The following is a 17466-nucleotide window of genomic DNA, read 5'->3' as shown; positions in this document are numbered from 1 at the left end:
TCCAGAATATTTCTTTTAGAAAAGAATTGATTTTCAGTAGGTTATTGACTAGGACTATTTTAACATGTAAAATTGAATTAGTCACAGTGCCCACGGCCCGGGGTCAGCTTGTAAAAACTATAGAAATGGAAACACAGGAAGGCTCCGAAAGAGGGGAACACCCAGATGTGGGGGTTCAGAGTAGGACTGGGCTTTAGCAAGGGTGACATTTAGTGTACGGTGGTGCCTTCTGAGTTCTGAGTGAAAAGTTTGTGGTGGTAAAAGTGGAAATTAGCAATTTATCTGCCTTTTCATCTTTCATATCCAGGGACTGAGTTTCATCAGCTTTTTTTTAATTACTATTTTTATGAGTTTGAACCAAAGTGACGACATACGCTGGGGAGCAAGATCTCAAACACTCCCTGGAATAAGCTTTATTGCTTCACTTTAGGGCCGCTTGGCCACAGGGGGAGCCTGGTTTCCGAGGGGCACCGTGGGGTGGTGGGGACAAGCCCGCCCGAACTAGCTCTATATCATTTTACAGATACCGTCTCTTTTGAGAGATGAATTAAAGGAGGAGAAAGGAAAATCAGCAATTTGCTTATTGTATTAGCATGTGTTTCTTATTTTAAAGCGTCTTTCCGCCTTCTCTGGAGAAGCTGTGGTTTTGTTGGGTTTCTACAAAATGTTTTACTGCTTGAGTCTTAATGAAAGCTGATACTGGAATTTCTTGGTGAGCTTTTCTGTTCCTAAATGTGGGGGTCTGGTCCAGCGTCCTGTGTTACAGCTGAGGGAGTGGAGGCCAGAGTGGGGACGCGACGGGCCTGCGATCCTGCAAGCAGAGGCTCTGGGCACAGTGAGTGTCCAATCGTATTATGTGTTCTGACAAGCCTGCCTTCGGTGACTCTGCCATCGGTGGTTTCTGTTACTGCGTTGGCTTTCTGTCCTTTTCATGCATTGGGACCGTTTTACAGACCAACTCTTCCCAGGATGTGGAGAACCTATTGCTAGACACGCAGGAACTGCTACAAGGGTCAGGCAGAGGCGATGCTTCCCGGGGGGGGGGGGGGGTGCTGAGGCTTCTCACTGAGCCTGACTAGGCTCTGACGCAGGGGAGAGGTTGTGGCTGAGCTGGCGCTCAGGGAGGCAGTGCAGATGGCCGGCTGGGTGCAGCCGACTGAGCCTGCCCTGCCAGATGTCTGCAGTGTCTGCAGCGAGGACACCACCCTCAGCAGGACGGCCCCGCGCCCTCGCTCCCTTCTGGAAGGCGTTCGGTGCCCCAGGGAGCGTGTGTGGGTTTCCGAGTCGCACCTCACTAACAGGCACGCACCCTGTTCCTATCCCCCTTTTGCTGGAAGGATGTGCACTTCTGATGTGGAGCCGCTTTCTCGCAGCGTGATGACAAGCGTTTGTTACTCGGGATCGTGGTGTGTTCAGCACCAGAGAGACGTGGCGAGCCAGCCCTCTGGGCCCAGGGGGGCGGCGGAGCCTTCCGGCTGGACGTCGCTCGCTCGTGGACTGGAAGTAGTCAGGCTTTCATGGAGGCGTGACTCTTCTGGGTGTCACGGCTCCCCAGTCAGTGCGTCCCCTAAAGGCCCGTACAGGGTCAGGGGTGCGATGTCACAGCAGCTTTGCCACCACCTGTCACACACTCCTCACTACAGTGGTCTCCGCCCGCTGCTGCTCCCTGAGGACCGCTGTTTGTGCCCTCACCTCCCAGAGCAGGGCCTGGCACAACGTAGGCACCCTGGTAGCGTTTGTGGAGCGAACGAACAGAGGGTGGTCACCCAGCAGGCGGTGGGTTAGGTGTGAGCGCTGACCTTTTAGTCAGAGTGATCAGAATTGTCACATATGTCAGATGACAGTCTCACCTCACGTCGTGGAGGTGGCCGCTGTTCAGTGAATGGCAGCCACAGGTCACGGCATCCAGGATCCAAGAAGGCCGGCTCGCCCAGGTTACAGAGACCTGGGTTTTCAGGTCTCGCGTATCTCCTGCCCCAGTCTGGACTCTGAGGGCACTTCCCGCTGTGGGCAGACGTTTATGGAAAGGCCACACTGTGTATTTGGGTCTTGGGACCATGTCTGACTGCTCTGCTGTGTGACAGAGAGACAGCCATAGAGCGAGTGCCGCTGTGTTCCCATAGCTCTGAAATGTCAGGTCAGAAAATGTTCTTCTTTGGATTTGTTTCCATTCGTTTAAAAATGTAAAAACCATTCTTGGCGTCTATGTATACAACAATAGGCGGTGCGCTAGACGTGGCCTCAGTGGGGCTTCTGAGGGGTGGACAGGTCTCCTTGGATGGCGGTCTTTACCCACGAGCCACTGGGTGACAGTCTTCAGGTCCGAACAAAATACATGCGAGTACAGTAAGCTTCCCCCAAAGAGAAGCGCCTTGTCCTTGAAGAAATGACTGTCAGGAATTTTCTTCTCTTAGATTTTATGTAGTTGGGTCTTCATGACACTGGAGTGAGTGTTGACCTACGTGCCGTCGCACGCGGTTCTCAGCTGGGTTTTGTTTGCTTTCCCAGAGCGACTGCAGCTTGGAAATGGTGACAAGCAGTGGCGATGCTAAGTGGCTGGCATCTGCTGAATGTGCTCCCCGGAGAACTGTGACGGGGACATGCTGGGCACGCGTAGGTGCCAGGCCCTCTGAGAGGCACAGGCTGAGATGACCCCCGGGGAGGCTGCCGGTTTCCTGATGGCCCAGTAAATAGCAGCTCGCCAGGCAGCACAGGAAATCCTGAATTGGCTGGAGACGCAGGATGGGGTTGTTCCCAGAAGTGGGTCTAGTCCTGACCCTGAGCTTGAGCAGCTGGTGCTGTGTCCCCGGTGGCAGAGGTGTGTGTGGGCTCAGCACTGCACCCCCTAATGCTGAGAGCAGCGTCAGGCGCGTCTTAGAGGACCCAATGAGTGCCTCAGGCCTCGGGGGTGCTGCTTGGGGGGGTGCCGAGTTCCTGCTGCGTGGTGAAAGGAGGCCTGCAGTGTCCGTTTATTCCTTTAGCAGATATTTTTCAGCGTCTGCCATGTTGTAAGCATTATGCTTTTGCTGCAGCGACAGCAGTGAAAATTTTCCATTCGTTTAAGTAACTACAGTGTTAAGACTTTAAAAATAGATTAGCACTTGATATAATCAAAGAATCGCAAGAGTTTTGAGAAAAAAAAGAAACTTTGAGAGAAACCACATTTGTCTGTAGTATTCAGCGTTGGGAGTACATATCAAATGTCTGCCAGTTTCTGGTTCTGAGGGAGGTCTGGCATCTTTCCATGGTAAATGCAGAGGAGGGCAAATCCTGACTGGGATCGGGCCCGAGCCAGGAATCTGTGCTTCTTCGCGTCAGAGTTTCTGTGGGCATGCGGACGGGGAGAGAGCTGTGTGACTGATTTTCCAGAAGTGCTTCCTGGGGAAGACGGCCGGGCGGTTGGTCAGGACCGGAGATAACTGTAGCTGTCCAGAGCTGTGCTTCCCATCCGATGGCATCAGCGTCTTTTCCCGCATGCGTGCTTGGCCGTTTGCTTTTTCAGAGTGCTTGTGGGGGAGAAGTGGACTCTGCTGGAGGAGGGCGGAGTCGGGAGCTGAGAGCTTGGGGCTTCTCACCTTCTGGAGGTTTGCAGGGCCAGTCCTACCAGAAGGAACAGACCTTCCCTGAACTCTGCCCTCAGGTGAGAAGCTGTCTGCATGTGGGAGGCAGACTGGCCTTCCACGGGAGGTGGGCAGGCCCGCGTTACCAGAGATGTTGATCTTGGATTATAAGAGTTATTTCTTGGCAGCAAAGCCACGTTTCATTTCCCTTTCTGGCCCTCTAATGTCCAGGCGAAGCTGGGCTTATCGAGGAGGTGGCCTGAATTTAGAAATGTGATACAGCCGGCAGCCTTTCACCTAACGGATTTGTCGAGCAGACCCCACGGGCATGTAGTGGGGTCAGGCTTTGCTGGTGGCCTCGGGGAGCTGGCCCTGCTTGGGGATGTGATTAGGACGTTGTCATTAAGTGGTGTGTGAGCTGCAATAAGCCTTCTGTGGTTTTGCTCCAAGGGTCATTGTCCCCGAGTCAGCCATCTCTGCCCCCACCTGACACAGTGGGGAAACCAAGTCCCACGGCTAGGGAGTGGCAGCTCCAGCACCGAAACCTTTCCCAGACACAAGGACAATATTTTACTATAAACCGAGCAGTATTTCCATCTTAACCATGGAAATGAGGCTTATTCTGTTTTTGGTTGTTGCGTACAGGTACTTAAATTGTATATTTACCTAGTTTGTGCGGTGGCATAGATTTAAGACGTTTAGACACCTGAAGGTTGGAAATGAACTGCATAAGTAATGAACTTCCAGGGGCCACCTTGACCTTCAGCGTGACCCCGTTCCGGGGCCTTCTCTGGCGGTGTTCGCAGCGTGGCTGGCTGCGTTTCTCATGCTACTCTGTGAGCCGTGCCCTCTGGCCTCAGAAGTGAACCAGTGTTTTAAACTTTCCACTTTGCACGTCTTGCTCACGTCTACTATCCCGTAGTGACATGCTGATAAGGCTGTTTTCATTTCTGTCCCTTAAAGTACAGTATCTCCTTCAGCATGCGCTTCTCAGACTTGCTGTGGGGAAGAAGTGGCCCGGGATCCAGCTGATGTGCAGATGGCGGGTCCCTCCCCGGCAGGTTCGGATCCGGTGGAACGCCGGGGGGGCCATGGGCAGCTGCATTTCTGTCTACGTCCCCACCCTGTCCTCTGCAGACCTCGGTGACTCCCCCTTTGAGAAACACTGTTCTCCTCCAGATTGTGAGTGACGGTTCTCTCTGGCTCTGAACGCAAGTGGAGCAGACAGAACGGGGCTGCGTGCTAGCGATGGGAGGCCGGGCCCTCACCCTCAGGTCGCGCCCTGTGGTTCGTTCACAGCTGCACATCTGTACACCCTGAGTTCCTACGCTCCCAGGGAATGGTTTGGGGGTGGTCCCCCTCCCCACAGTTCCTCAATGGCCCTGAGGTTTCTTGTCCCCTAGGCCAGTCGCTTGGTCACTGGCACACCATCACATGCCTGGGTCCCTGCAGGGCCTTTCAGAGGGAGCAGCTGGAGGGCGCTGGTATATCTGGGAGAGTGAGTTTTAGTGACTGCCACCACCGAGTAGCTGGTGGGACTTTTAGAGCCCCGACTTTCCACCCAGAGGGGTAACGCAAGGAGGTAGGAGAATTACCTGACGCTTTCCTGAGACAGCAGCTCTACCTTAAAAGACAGTTAGAAGCCAGCACACTTCCCAAACACTCCTGTACATCCACTGGCAGGCCAGGCAGATTTCTGGTACCCGACTCCCCTGCACCCCAAATCTCTGCTGGGTGGAGCCTAGGAATCTGCGCCTCCCAAAGGCCGATCATGATAAGTCAGTCATTGCTGGGTCCTACTTTGAGTTAAAAAACACGAAGCCAGAGCAGTGCAGTGCAGTGCCATCTCGGGCTCAGGTGGCACGGCTGGCCCCACAGGCTGCGGCTGTGGCTGCAGGATCGTTATCCTGAGCTCACGAACCCTGGCTCCCTCTTATTGTGCAATGGCTGCGCCGATGGGGAGCTGTCGGAATGCAGCCTGTGGTCACTCGGGGGCCACGTGCTCCCTTTCCTGTGAAACAGAAAGCGTTGCAACAGGCGTCCACATTTCCTGCAGAAGAGCAGGCCCAGAGAGGGGTCTCGTCCTTGCCCTTGTCTTGGCGACCTCTGTCCCCCAGGTGGCTTCGCTGAGGCCGGCCCCTCCCCAACCCAGCTCTCTTCCTGCCCCTTTTCCTAGAACAAGCATTGGCTTGTCTCTGTTCTTGCTGTAGGCTCCCTGCCCCCAGCCTGTTCCCCTGAGCTGCTAATCTCTAGGATTTGTGAAAGCTAAAAAACAGGTGTTAGCTGAAGATGCGGCCAAGAAACGCCTTTTCTTTCGAGGTGTTGGCTTTTTAAAAGAGGGTGCTGTCTGTCAGATGTGGAAAAACTCCTCAGAACACCACCTCCCAGCACAGGTGAGGAGTGGACGGCTGCCGGGGAATTGCCACCCCCTCCGACTCAGACCCTTCTGCAAAATGATCGTGGGGTCTAGGTTCTCGTTCAGCCTTTGAAAGGACTTAGCTTAGAGTTCACGTGATTATTGTAATAAGATACATGAAAATGCTGATGTTAAGACAGCAGTTTAAACAGACAGCAAATGAGAATTTTCCGTGTACACTGGAGGAGTGAAAGCGCATTCCAGCCTCTGAGGAGCCCCGAGATCCAGTGTTACTTCCCTTCTCAGCATTGGTTGCTGGCCTGCAACAGATTTCAAAACTTTCCCAGGGGAAAAATCACATTTTCTTTCATTGGTACCGGGCCAGATCCCTTAAGATTGTTTCCAGGCTCGTGATTTTGAAACATTGAAAAGAAAATTTGGAACCTGAGGTTATTTATCAGTTTGGGGTTGTAGTCTGTTTTCCATCCGAGTTTGGTGTCAGCAGACTGCTTACACTGTTCTTGTGCTTTTGATGGCTTGTGGAAGAACGGCTTTGGACACAGCTTGGAAATCCAGGTAGCCCTCCGTAGGTGTCAGAAACAAGTGTGGGTGAGGCAGACTGGCACGCAGTGTAAACAGCTTTCCACTGGGTGTCAAACGTCCCCATCTGCACATCTGTTCTCTTTTCTGTGGCTCCCTACGGCCATCAGTTAGGCCGTCCTGGCTTATAAACGTGGCAGGCGCTGGCCCTTTGGGAACAGCCCAGACCTCACAGCCTCGTGGTCCTGAGGGGCTGTGTCGTCACACGTAACATCCTGGAGGGATGAGTGAGCGGGACCTCAGGTGGCCTCGTAGGGGGGATGTGTGAAAGGTCGCGGGGAGCGCCTAGAGTTTGCAGGTGGCGTAAGTGAGCAGGAGCAGGGGTCCGGGGTTCTGTGCGCCTGTCGTGTGGGACGAGGCTGTAGTCCCATGGGGTGTGTGGCAGGGTGGGCCGGAGCACCACACCAGGTCGCTTGGCACTTGGAAGCCATCGGAGAGTTCTAAGCGTGGGACTTGATGGCGAGGTGTGAGAAGAGTGTCTGGAAGGGATACAGGACAGCAAGACCCGATAGAGACAGTTGAACAGGAGGCCGTCCGGGATCTTTGCACTTGAGAGCCGGTGGTTCTCGGACGCTGCAGTGGTTTCTCTTCTCTGTATTTGTTACACGTTGTCTCATCCCTGTCACTGCATCTGCTGTCAGGAGCGTCCTTAGAGCAGAGCTGTGGCTTGGAGCTCCTGGTGGATGCACTTCAGGCCGTGCTGTCCCCGTTGATGTGCAGAGTAGCTGGCCAGACGGCCTCGGGAGTGGGAGTCGTCCTCGCCCAGTGACTCAGCCACGTGCAGGGATTTCAGTTGAACTTGGCTGAGGTTGGGGTCACGGAGATTTCAGTATTTGAGAAAAACCACGCAGTAACTTCTGATTGCTGCTGAAATGCTGAGAGGATGGATTTTGTCCCGGACCTGCACTTCTGCCTGTCCCCGGAGAGCAGGGGCACAGGCCGGCTGAGGCGTGACCACGTGGCTGCCTGTGCCACCTCGGGCGGTGGTGATCACGTGGGGGGCCGGTACCTCGCGGGGTTGCCGAGTGCCGGGCACTGTTCCGAGTGAGCGCCCGTTCACGCACGCACTCTCACAGCAACACGATGCGGCGGGTCCCCTGAGTCAGCTGTTTCCAGCGGGACCCGAGCCCAGACCTGCGCAGCCATGGCAGAGCCGGGTTTGAACCCAGACACTTGGGCTCCACACCCTCGGCCGGGGGAGCACCCCGTCTTCCGACATGGGCGAACCCAGTTTGAATTTATTTCCTTTTATAGTATGACCTAGGTTAAAATTCATAATACTTCCCTTTCTCTCCAAAATTTTAGCCAGTTGTCCTAATGCCGTTGTTTAATAATTAATACTTTTCCCACCGATCTGATTTGCAGTATTTCCGTACGCGTGGCTCTGTATTTTGATCCCCTGAGAGGATAGTGCTGCTGTGATTCCCGTGGCTTTATAATGCGCTCGTGTATGTGGTAGAGCAAAGCCTCAGGCCTTACTCATTTGTTTCAGAATTCTCAAAGGTTACACTTTCGATGAATTTTATAATCTCTTCGCCGTGCTTTCAAAAACTCCTTTTAGATTTTTGACTGGACGTTTTTCAAGCTTCCATATGATGAGGATTTCTTAAATATACACCTACCTCGGCACTTATGCCCTGATGGGAATTGCGAGCATGTTTCTAACGGTCTGTCGTTGGCGTGAAGGACACCGTTTGCTCCCGGGAGCGAGCATCTCAGAGGCCAGTCTGGGTCCCTGCTGTTCCCTGTCTCACTGGCCTCAGCCTCCTGGTGAGGACCGGCCCAGTGAACGGGGGGTTTCCGTTTTCCTCCGTTTGGATGCCGTTAGATAGACTCCCAGGAATGGAGTTGTGGGTCAGAAGGCATGAATGTTGTTACAGCTTCTAAACGGTGCTCAGTTTTGATAGATGACCCTTTACCAAAGGGCCGGAGACCCAGGGAGCGAGAGAACTTGGAGCTGGTGTTGTGTCGTGAGGGGTGGTGAGGGACGAGGCTGGGCCTGTGTGCTCCAGCCCGTCCCCCAGGATGCGCTCGCCTGTGCCACTGGGCCCTGGATACATGAATGAACTGGGATCAAATGACTTTATGGTGGGACTTTTCTGAGCACCGAGGAGAGAGCTGAGCTTGGAAGGAGGAGAGTTCCTCGGGCCCAAGAGAAGAGATAGGTGCCTGGGGCCTGTCTCCCAAGAGTGGGCTTCTGGGTTTGGGGGACAGCGGCTTGTGGAAGCAGCTGTGATGTCACGTGGTTCTCAGCCAGCTGTCAGGGACTGAGTTCCACCTCAGGCCTCGTGAGTGTGACCTGGTTTTCATTCTCTGAACGGGCACCTCACATCAGGGCCCCTAAGCAGCAGACGTCCGTCCTGTCAGGGCTGTGCCCACCCAGCCGGTGTCTGCCCCTCACCCCCCAGGACATGGTTGCAGTTGTGAAGGGGGACAGCCAAGGGGGTGTCCCCTGTGGGCACCGGTGCCAGTCGGACGGTGACGTTAGCCGCATGAGGCAGCAGCAATACCACACACGAGGGCAGTGCGGTCAGACGTCTGAGCGCTCCACTGTGCAAGGCGCCGTGCCAGGCGTCTGGGCCACGGGATGGGCACGGAGACTAGTGAATAGCAGCGGGGAAGCGGCCCCGGCCGGCTCGGTGCTGGGACCTCCCGGAGAGCGTGCAGCGGGCTTGCAGGCTCGGGGCAGGGAGACCTCCTCTGAGGTGGCGTCTGCCTTGGGCTTTGAAGGGTGAGTAGGAGTTGGAGACGAGTGTTACGGGAGACTCAGCCCCTGGAGCCTGCACACAGACATGCTCACACCGGCCTCCTGCCAGCTGCCTGCCCGGCTTCGGCTCTCATCTGCTGGGCTCTGGAGCTTGGCCCAGCCCCGCTGCTTCCAGCACGACCGAATGTCTGTCCTCTAGGATTCGGGGGGCAGGCATTTTAGATGGTCACGTGGGGTGGGGCAGGGACGGTCTCTCCATCCTGCTCCTACTCCCTCTGCGGGTGGTGTGGGTGACAACTTCAGCACTGCTGCGTCACCTGTCACCAGCTGCGTGGTCAGTCAGTGTGGGGAGCAGCCAGATCGTTCGGTGGGAGGGGCCAGTAAAGGTCCTGAAACAGGCCCATTGCCGCATGTCCCTAGAGGACGGTGGCATCTCTGTGGATGTGACGGGCAGGGGCTGGGTGCAGAAGGGAGGTTGAGTTGAGTCATGGCGTCCTGTGGGCGGGAGTCATGTGGACTGGCCCGCACCCCGAGAACCCCCGCCTGTGTTTGAACCCCCAGGCCGTTTCCCACCCTCTGGCTTTCCCACCAGCTTAGCTCTCGGAATGGGACATACTCGCTCACGTTAGACCAGCGCTGTCCCAGACAAACACAGTCTGAGCCGTAACACATGCCTTTCAGTTTTCAGACACCACATACACAGATGACATGAATTTCAATAAGTGTATCTTACTCAACCCCGTGCACCCAACACACGTCACCATGTGGTCCCAGCTGTGTCACATGCGCAGTAGCCCCGGAGGCTGTGGCGACTATGGCACGGGGCGAATCGAGACTGACTTTACCTGTCGTCGCGAGCCTGGGGCTGCACACACGAGTTTCTGCTTCTGCATCTCCTAGGACCGAGTGAGGCCGCACAGCACCTCCATCTGTTTGCGAGACAGTGAGGGCAACACGCAGAGACTGACGGGATTTCTGCGGATTTCGCCATGTTGTCCTTTTGGTGCCACCTGCCCTGTAAGCCGCGTGTGTTTCTGTGTTTGGGTCTCGGCTTCCTGAGGGAAGGGCCTCCCTGCCTCCCTGATGCTGCCACGCGCCCTAAAGCCACGGGCATGCAGTGCCGCAGCCTTCCACGGTGCTCGCAGCGATTTCTAGATGTTTTTAAAGGAAACGAACCTGTTAATCATTGTCTCGAGGTAGTTTTGCCCGCCTTATTGACCCAACTTCTGTAATATGAATAATGTGTCAGACGTTGGAAGCATGTGATCTAAAAGTTTTTTTGCCCCCGGAATTTAGAGATGACTAAGACGTTACTAATTGTTCCCAGTTAGATGTAAACCTCAGAGATTTAAAGGGAGAAGGTTTTCTTGTAAAAAGCAGATTTTTCATGGTGCGTGCATTGCAGGAGACAGCTGGGGAGGTCAGTGAGGGGCCTGACCCGGTGAGTGTGTGCCTGGTTTTCTGAGCACAGAGGAGCGCGTCTGGGCAACCCCTGGTGGTCTTCTTCCTGGGGTGGGCGTGGGGGCCAGGTAGGGGCGCTGGTGGGAGGACGAGAGCACACATGCACGCATGCACCATCCACACACGCTGTCCTCCACCAGGGAGGGGGGAGCTCCGTGGAAGGAGGAGGGGGCGAGGTGGGCGTTGGGCTCTGATGTGGGCTGCGCTGTGTCTCACAGCCGCTCCCCCCCTCCGCTGGCGCTGGCGGTGCCGGGTTCTCTTCTCCCTGCCCCAGAGCCAGGCCGGGTCTCCCAGGTGGGCTAATCCCCTCCCCACCCTTCACTAGCAGTGACACTGAGTGGTCACCTCGTTGCCCTGCTAAGAATGAGGAAGGCTCCTGCCCTTCCCGCCCTGGGCCCCCCTCGGCCTCCCTCCCTGCTCTCCTGCTCTGGGCCTTTGCACAGCTTTTCTCTGCCTTGTAACACCAAGGTCCTGCATCCTTCATGATTATTCGCTCATTCCTTTCTTGTTGATTCAGCAGATCCTGACCTCCTGTGTGTGGCACCGAGCTAGATGCTAGAGCAATGGGGACATCCTGGGGGTTTGTTTATTGAGTCTGCAGCTGGCAGGTTTCCTGTCCCACCTCCTCGGGTACATCCTCAGTGCTCTGCAGTCACAGCAGCCCACCACCCCTCTGACCTCTGTCACAGCGCTTGACACTCCCTCAGAACTACTCGTTTGTTTTCCTGCGTCTCCCCGTCTCCCCGGGGCCAAGTCCTGCACCAGGTGGCTATTATTCCAGGTAGAAAATGTGGATAGTACATGTTGGTCGGCTGATAGTTGGAAGAACTTTCTTTAAAGTACCCAGACGTCCTGTGGTGGCTGGTTTTCCCTACCTGGGACTCTGTAGGTGTTACTAGAGACAGCCCGTGCTGTGGACAGCAGCAGACGGGTGTCCAGGCCTGTTACTTGCTGCTGTGAGGCCTGGGAAGCAGTTTCCTGGATTATCCCGCCCCAGGACCAGTGTACCTGACAGACGTGTGCCTGCCTCACTGATGCCCATGTGTTTGCGGAGCTGTGACCTGTCATGGCTTCCTTCCTGGGCGCCAGCTCGTTCGTTTGCAGCTGGGTTTACTGTGTGCATTTCCCTCTGGTTGATTTTCTTTCATGTCCACATGGTGAAACTCACCCTCTGTGGCATGTAGTCTGTGAGTTTGTACAAATGCCGACGCATGGCTCTGTCACCAGTCAGGATGCAGACACTCCATCACCTCCAAGTTCCCTGCCATCGGCCACCCCTTCACCCCAAGCCCTGGCAACCACAGATCTGTTTCCTGTCCTTGTAATTTCGCCTTTTTCAGAACGTCGCATGCGTGGAACCAGGTAGTGTGTAGTCTTTTGGGGTCTGTGTCACACGAGTCTGGTTGGCTTTTTGTGGCTGAGTAGTATCCTGTCACATGGGTGAGTCACAGTTTATCTGCTCACCAGGTGGACGACGTTTGGCTTTCTTTCAATTTGGGGTGGTGGCGAATAAAGCCTGTGAACACACGTGCAGGTTTCTGTGTGTTTCCTCCTCTCGGGGGAGTGTCTCAGAGTGGGCTGCCTGGTCACATGGTAAGTGATGGACCAGGCGCTGCCAAGCCATTTTCCCAAACGACTGCAGCTTCTACATTCCCACCAGCGGTGAGTGAGGGCGTGTCCTCCCTGCTCTGTACCCTGTCCTTTAAAAATGTCAATTAAAAAAATGAGCCCCTGTAATAGCTGCTCCATTTAGTCTGTGACCTGCGGTTTTCTGTGGGCGCTCTCCCAGGTGCTGGCAGAGTTTAAGTGCCATGATTTGACTGGTTATTTGGCAAGCATGTCACCCATCTCTGTGTGAGGTTTGGTTTCTTGAGGTAGAATTTAGAGGCGCCCCAAGTGAAAGGGCAGCAGGAATATCAAGCCTTCCTTAACTTTGAGGGAAGTGTTAAGTTTTACCATTCTGTAATTTTATACTAGAATTTAGACAGATTTATTATGAGGGTTAAATTCTTTATGTTAAAATTGCTATTTGCTTAATAATGTGTTATGAGCAAAAGCTGCTAAGTTTTGAGATTGAAATTCCTTTGACCTGTTCTTAATGCTCCCTTTCAGGTGGGAAGGTGTAGTCTGTCCTCACAAAACGTCGTTTCTTTAGGCCCTTCATCGTCTTGGTGGCCATAACACTTTCCCTCCCTCTTTCCAGGCTCCTAATCGTCAGCTCATGACTTACTGGTTGCAGGAGCTTCAGCAGAAGAGGTGGGAATACTGCAATGGTCTGGACATGGTCAAGTGGGACAGCGGGACGTCCCCGACTCCGGGGGACTTCTCTAAGGGCCTCGTGGCCAGAGACACCACAGGTGAGTCACAAGTGGAGGGACCTGTGTCACTTCTCTGTGTGTCGCCGTGTCACACAGCAAGTCCGCCTGGCAGGGCGATTCAGAATGCCACCCGTGGTGACGGCCCCTTCTGGATGGGTAGCATGCCACCGTGGCCGAGGGTTTCCAGGTCCAGAATGGTATCCAAGCCTAGCGACGACCCAGGGGAGTCAGGCAGGGCCAGCGCCCTGCCCCCTGAAAAGACCCTACAGCCGTGGTCGGCAGGTAGCACGTGTGCTGGGGTGACGCCGTGCGACTCCAGGGCCAGCGCCCTGCCCCCTGAAAAGACCCTACGGCCGCGGTCGGCAGGTAATACGTGTGCTGGGGTGACGCCGTGCGACTCCAGGGCCAGCGCCCTGCCCCCTGAAAAGACCCTACGGCCGTGGTCGGCAGGTAATACGTGTGCTGGGGTGACGCCGTGCGACTCCAGGGCCAGCGCCCTGCCCCCTGAAAAGACCCTACGGCCGTGGTCGGCAGGTAATACGTGTGCTGGGGTGACGCCGTGCGACTCCAGGGCCAGCGCCCTGCCCCCTGAAAAGACCCTACGGCCGTGGTCGGCAGGTAGTACGTGTGCTGGGGTGACGCCGTGCGACTCCAGGGCCAGCCTGCCTCCTGCGACCTTCGGGGCCCACGCCCACACCTTCATGCTTGGGCAGAGCTGCTTCTACACTGGGGAGGATTCTCAACGCACTCGTGGGACCCAGTGATGGTCCTTAGGAAGCCTTTAACTGTCAAACAGCGGTTCCATGTCTTTCCGCACTTGTGGCCTTTCCACAATGCATGGCCATCCCTGGCCAACTGCAGTGTAGACGTAATGTGGTTTTATATTTGAATGTCAACACTTAACACCCGTGATCTTCTCATGACTTTGGGTTGTGGTGAGCCCTGTTAAACAAGAGAGCAGGACAACAGCCCCCATCTTCCTACAGGGAGAAGTCAGGCCTCAAGGAACACAGACCTCTGAGTCCTGGGAAGGCGTGAGAGGGCCTGGCCATTCCGCTGGCTTTTATGAAGGATCAAAGGCATACACGCTGAAATTTAAGCCAGTAAGGGCTGCTTCTGCCCTGACAGCGAGACGTGGCCTGAGCTTCATAACACCCGTGGGCTCTGCTCAGGGAGCACGGGCTCCATTCGAGTTCCCTGTAAACCAGCGATGATGTTGGCACATGTGCAACCGGCTTGTTTCGGCAACAAATGTCTTGCTGGACTATGAATGATCTTTTTCCTGCAAATCCCTGTTTTGCCGCCAACTGTGCTTTAGCCCGTCCTCGTAATCCAGCAGGTCAGCCCTCTGGTCAGTGAGAGTCACTGGGCTTCAGACTCGGTACGTTGTCCTGGGAGAGGGCTCAGGTCATTTTCACGAACGTCTTAACCAACAGTGTCGAGTGCCAAGGTGATGCCTTTATTTTTAAGCCTGAGCCCTCTGTGTTTAGTTCACAATTCTGCTCATTGTTCAGCGAGATTTTTGAAAAGCCACTGTGGTAGCGCTTTTGATCAGAAGCTCAGTGACTCAGGATCGAAACCACTCGGAACATGTGGGAACCGTAGGGGAACCAGCAGGGGTCACGATGGCAGCTGCCGCCCGGGCACACAGGGCCTGCTTTGTCGGTCCCTTTATTCTGAGGACACAGTGCTTGTCTAGCAGAGGCTCGGCATGTTACACCGCCAGGGCAGAGCGGTCGCACCCAGCCCTGCAGTCACTAGCGCACTGTCCTTCCCTCTTTTAAGGCGAAATGCCGTGGCTGGGGAGCCAGAAAAACCCCCGAAGCCCATAGTTGGTCCTCTTCACTTGGCTTGGGGACCCCTAAGTGTGGGGCTTTGAGCTCGTCCCCTGACATCTGCTTATCATGCAGCAGAGCAGGCATCGGGATGGGCGTGGCCCCTCCACTCAGAATCTCTGGTCGAGCAGGTGTGAAGAAAAAATGAGGTGGGTGTGAGAGGGCATATGGGGTACAGAGGTCCCGGAGTGGGTGCTTGGGGGCCTCTCTGAGGGGCTGACAGCTGCCCTGAGACCTGCAGGGTGAGCAGGAGTTCGCCAGGGAAAGACAGAGGCGTTTCAGGCGAGAGCTGGAGCCTGGTGCCTTCGGGAGCTGTGAGGAGGCAGGTGGCCCCAGACGGGAAGCAGTGGCTGAGCCCAGCCCGCTGCAGGCACACACGGGCCGGGGGCGGAGTCCTGACGTCGGGCTTTGGGGCTTTGGACTTTGTCGTCAGAGCAGCACAACGTCTGAAGATTTATGTGTAGAAACGACTACTTTTACACTTCCACCAACTTTTAGATAGCTTCTAAGAGCTCATGATGAAACTTTGGACCGCTGGCCCATTTGTGAGACTGTAATCACTCAGGGAGTCCAAAAGTCTAAAGGAGGAAGTCTAGAAGAAGGGCCCCTTCTGTTTTATCGTCAGAGATAAAAATTGGTTAAAAGATAAAATGTGCTCTGTGATGTTTCTGAAGCCATGTTGGCAGTTTGTCCTAACCGTGCTGCCTGCAGCTAGAATCAAAGAAGAATGTTTTTTGGGGTTTTTTTTTTAAGAATATTTTAATAGCTCTGCTTTGCACTAGAAAATAAAACTTTCCTGCTGTTCTGTCCTCATTACCCAGTTTGGTAACGTTTCCATTAGTTGTGTGAAGGGTGTCACCATCTGTGCCCTCCTAGCGCCTGCAGCCGGCGTGCGGAAGGATGCAGGGAGCTGTGTTTTCCGTCGCCTCTCGGAAGAGCTCCATGTGGTGAAGGAGCCGTGCGGGCCGGGCTCAGATGTGTATTTACTGTTTGTCAGACTCTGAGTCAGTCATTTTCCCTCTAATACAGGCTATGGCCTGTGGAATGAAGTTTTGTTGGAATAAAGCATCACACTTTCATTGGCGTCTTGTCTGGGTGACACAGTCCGGTAAGCACGGGGCAGAGGTGAGAGCAGGAGCCTTCCCTGCGCTTGGGCTCTGCAGGATTTCCTGGGCTTGGAGACAGCTAGACTGAGCCCCTAAGGTCTAGTAGGCCGCCCTGGGGAGCAAGGAAGGAAAGGCCTGGAGGCCTAGAGACCGAGCACCTGGCTGGAAGGGAGAGTGGGCGGGCAGGAGTGACCAAAAGAAAGCTGGGTAGCTGGTCCGGGGAGACGTGGGAGGCTGTCTGAGACGGGCGAGGGGGTGCGAGGTCACCCGCTGAATGGCCGGGAGCGGATACCTTCACTGGCAGTTAGAAGGCCCTGGAACAGTAACAGTGACCGCTGTGTAGTGATGTCACACAGGAAACTGCACTGTTCAGGGTAAAGATATGTACGTGTGTGTGCACGTGTGCGTGTGTGCCTATGTGTCTGTTACCGTTTCAAATCAGGCTGGTGTCCAGCTGCCATTAACAGGAAACCTGACAAACGGGGACTTACAGGGACTTATCTCCTGACAGGCAGCGCAGCTCACCAGTGTCCTGCGGGACCCACTGTGTGGATTAGCGTCTCTCCTCATGCGAGCTGCCTCTGGGAGTGGCACCGGTGTCCAAAAGGAGAAAGCTTTCCCAGAAGCCCTTGCTGTGCCCCCCAGCTGGAACTGGGTCCCATGGCTAGCCTTGGCTGCAAGGGAGTTTGGGGAGGCGAGTGTCGTAGCTGAGCACGGGGCCACCATGAAAACCAGGGCTTGTGGGAGGCTCAGCTAGAATGAGTGCCTGCCGGGCGGCGGACACTGGCCCGTGATGGCTACGTTCATGTGTTTTCTAGAGCTCTTGTCGTCAGAGTAGGCGTCTGCTACCACCTGTGTGGTTGGGATTTCGGCCTAATATTGAATTGGGTATTGGAAAGTGGGAGACGTTTTTCTCGTTGTCTGCTCTGTCTGCCTTCCTTTCCCCGGCCAGGCCGTGAAAGTGCCCCGCCAGCACCACTCTGCGCGTCTTCTGTGTCTGGATAGGTGAAGACCTAGTTTCGGGACAAAGGAATAGTTTGCAAAGAGAAAGCCGAGGGCCCCAGACTTTCCCAGCTGCTGGCTGTGAGGTAGCCAAAACCCAAAGGAGGCGCCCGTAAATGGCTAGTGGCCGCATGACAGGAAGTGTGTCTAGCACGTCTGACTACTCACTTCCCACGTACACTCATGAGCACACAAGCGTGGGGTAGCCAGACTTGGTGTTTTTTAAGACGTGGGAGTTCAGGGGGCCAGAAGCAGTCAGGCCCCAGGAGGCGTGCGTGCCAAAGGGCCTGTTGGAGTCCAGACGGTATTTCTCACAGAAAATGGCGTCGTGAAGACGGTTGGGGACGACCACACGTTTCCTCCCAAAGCAGCCACGTCACACAGTGTGGCCACTGTGCGCCAGCAGCTTGTGTGGGAGGGCGGGAGGGGATGTGGCTGATGGCCGCAGCCCCGAGTGTGTGGTGCTGTCCGTGCAGAACGCAGGCCCAGCCCTGGCGAAGCCGCAGGAATTGCACGTGATC

General features: G+C 55.2%; 1 protein-coding gene across 4 annotated transcripts in view; it reads left to right on the top strand.

Moving 5' to 3' along the window:
• TBC1D2B (TBC1 domain family member 2B) overlaps nucleotides 1-17466 on the top strand; it is a 47869-nt gene that overhangs the window by 2763 nt on the left and 27640 nt on the right. For 2 of the 4 annotated variants that reach the window (XM_074317274.1, XM_074317273.1), the window contains exon 2: nucleotides 12888-13041. In XM_074317274.1, coding sequence (XP_074173375.1) covers nucleotides 12888-13041 — 154 coding nt within the window. Of the gene's footprint in view, nucleotides 1-3404; nucleotides 3641-12259; nucleotides 12347-12887; nucleotides 13042-17466 lie in introns of those variants that run through there. The other 2 variants (XM_019751235.2, XM_019751237.2) reach the window with 2 other exon arrangements.

Source organism: Rhinolophus sinicus, linkage group LG13 (genome assembly GCF_036562045.2).
Source record: "Rhinolophus sinicus isolate RSC01 linkage group LG13, ASM3656204v1, whole genome shotgun sequence".
Taxonomy (NCBI): domain Eukaryota; kingdom Metazoa; phylum Chordata; class Mammalia; order Chiroptera; family Rhinolophidae; genus Rhinolophus; species Rhinolophus sinicus.
Note: the sequence above shows the minus strand (reverse complement) of the source record. Positions and strands in the feature narration are given on the sequence as shown.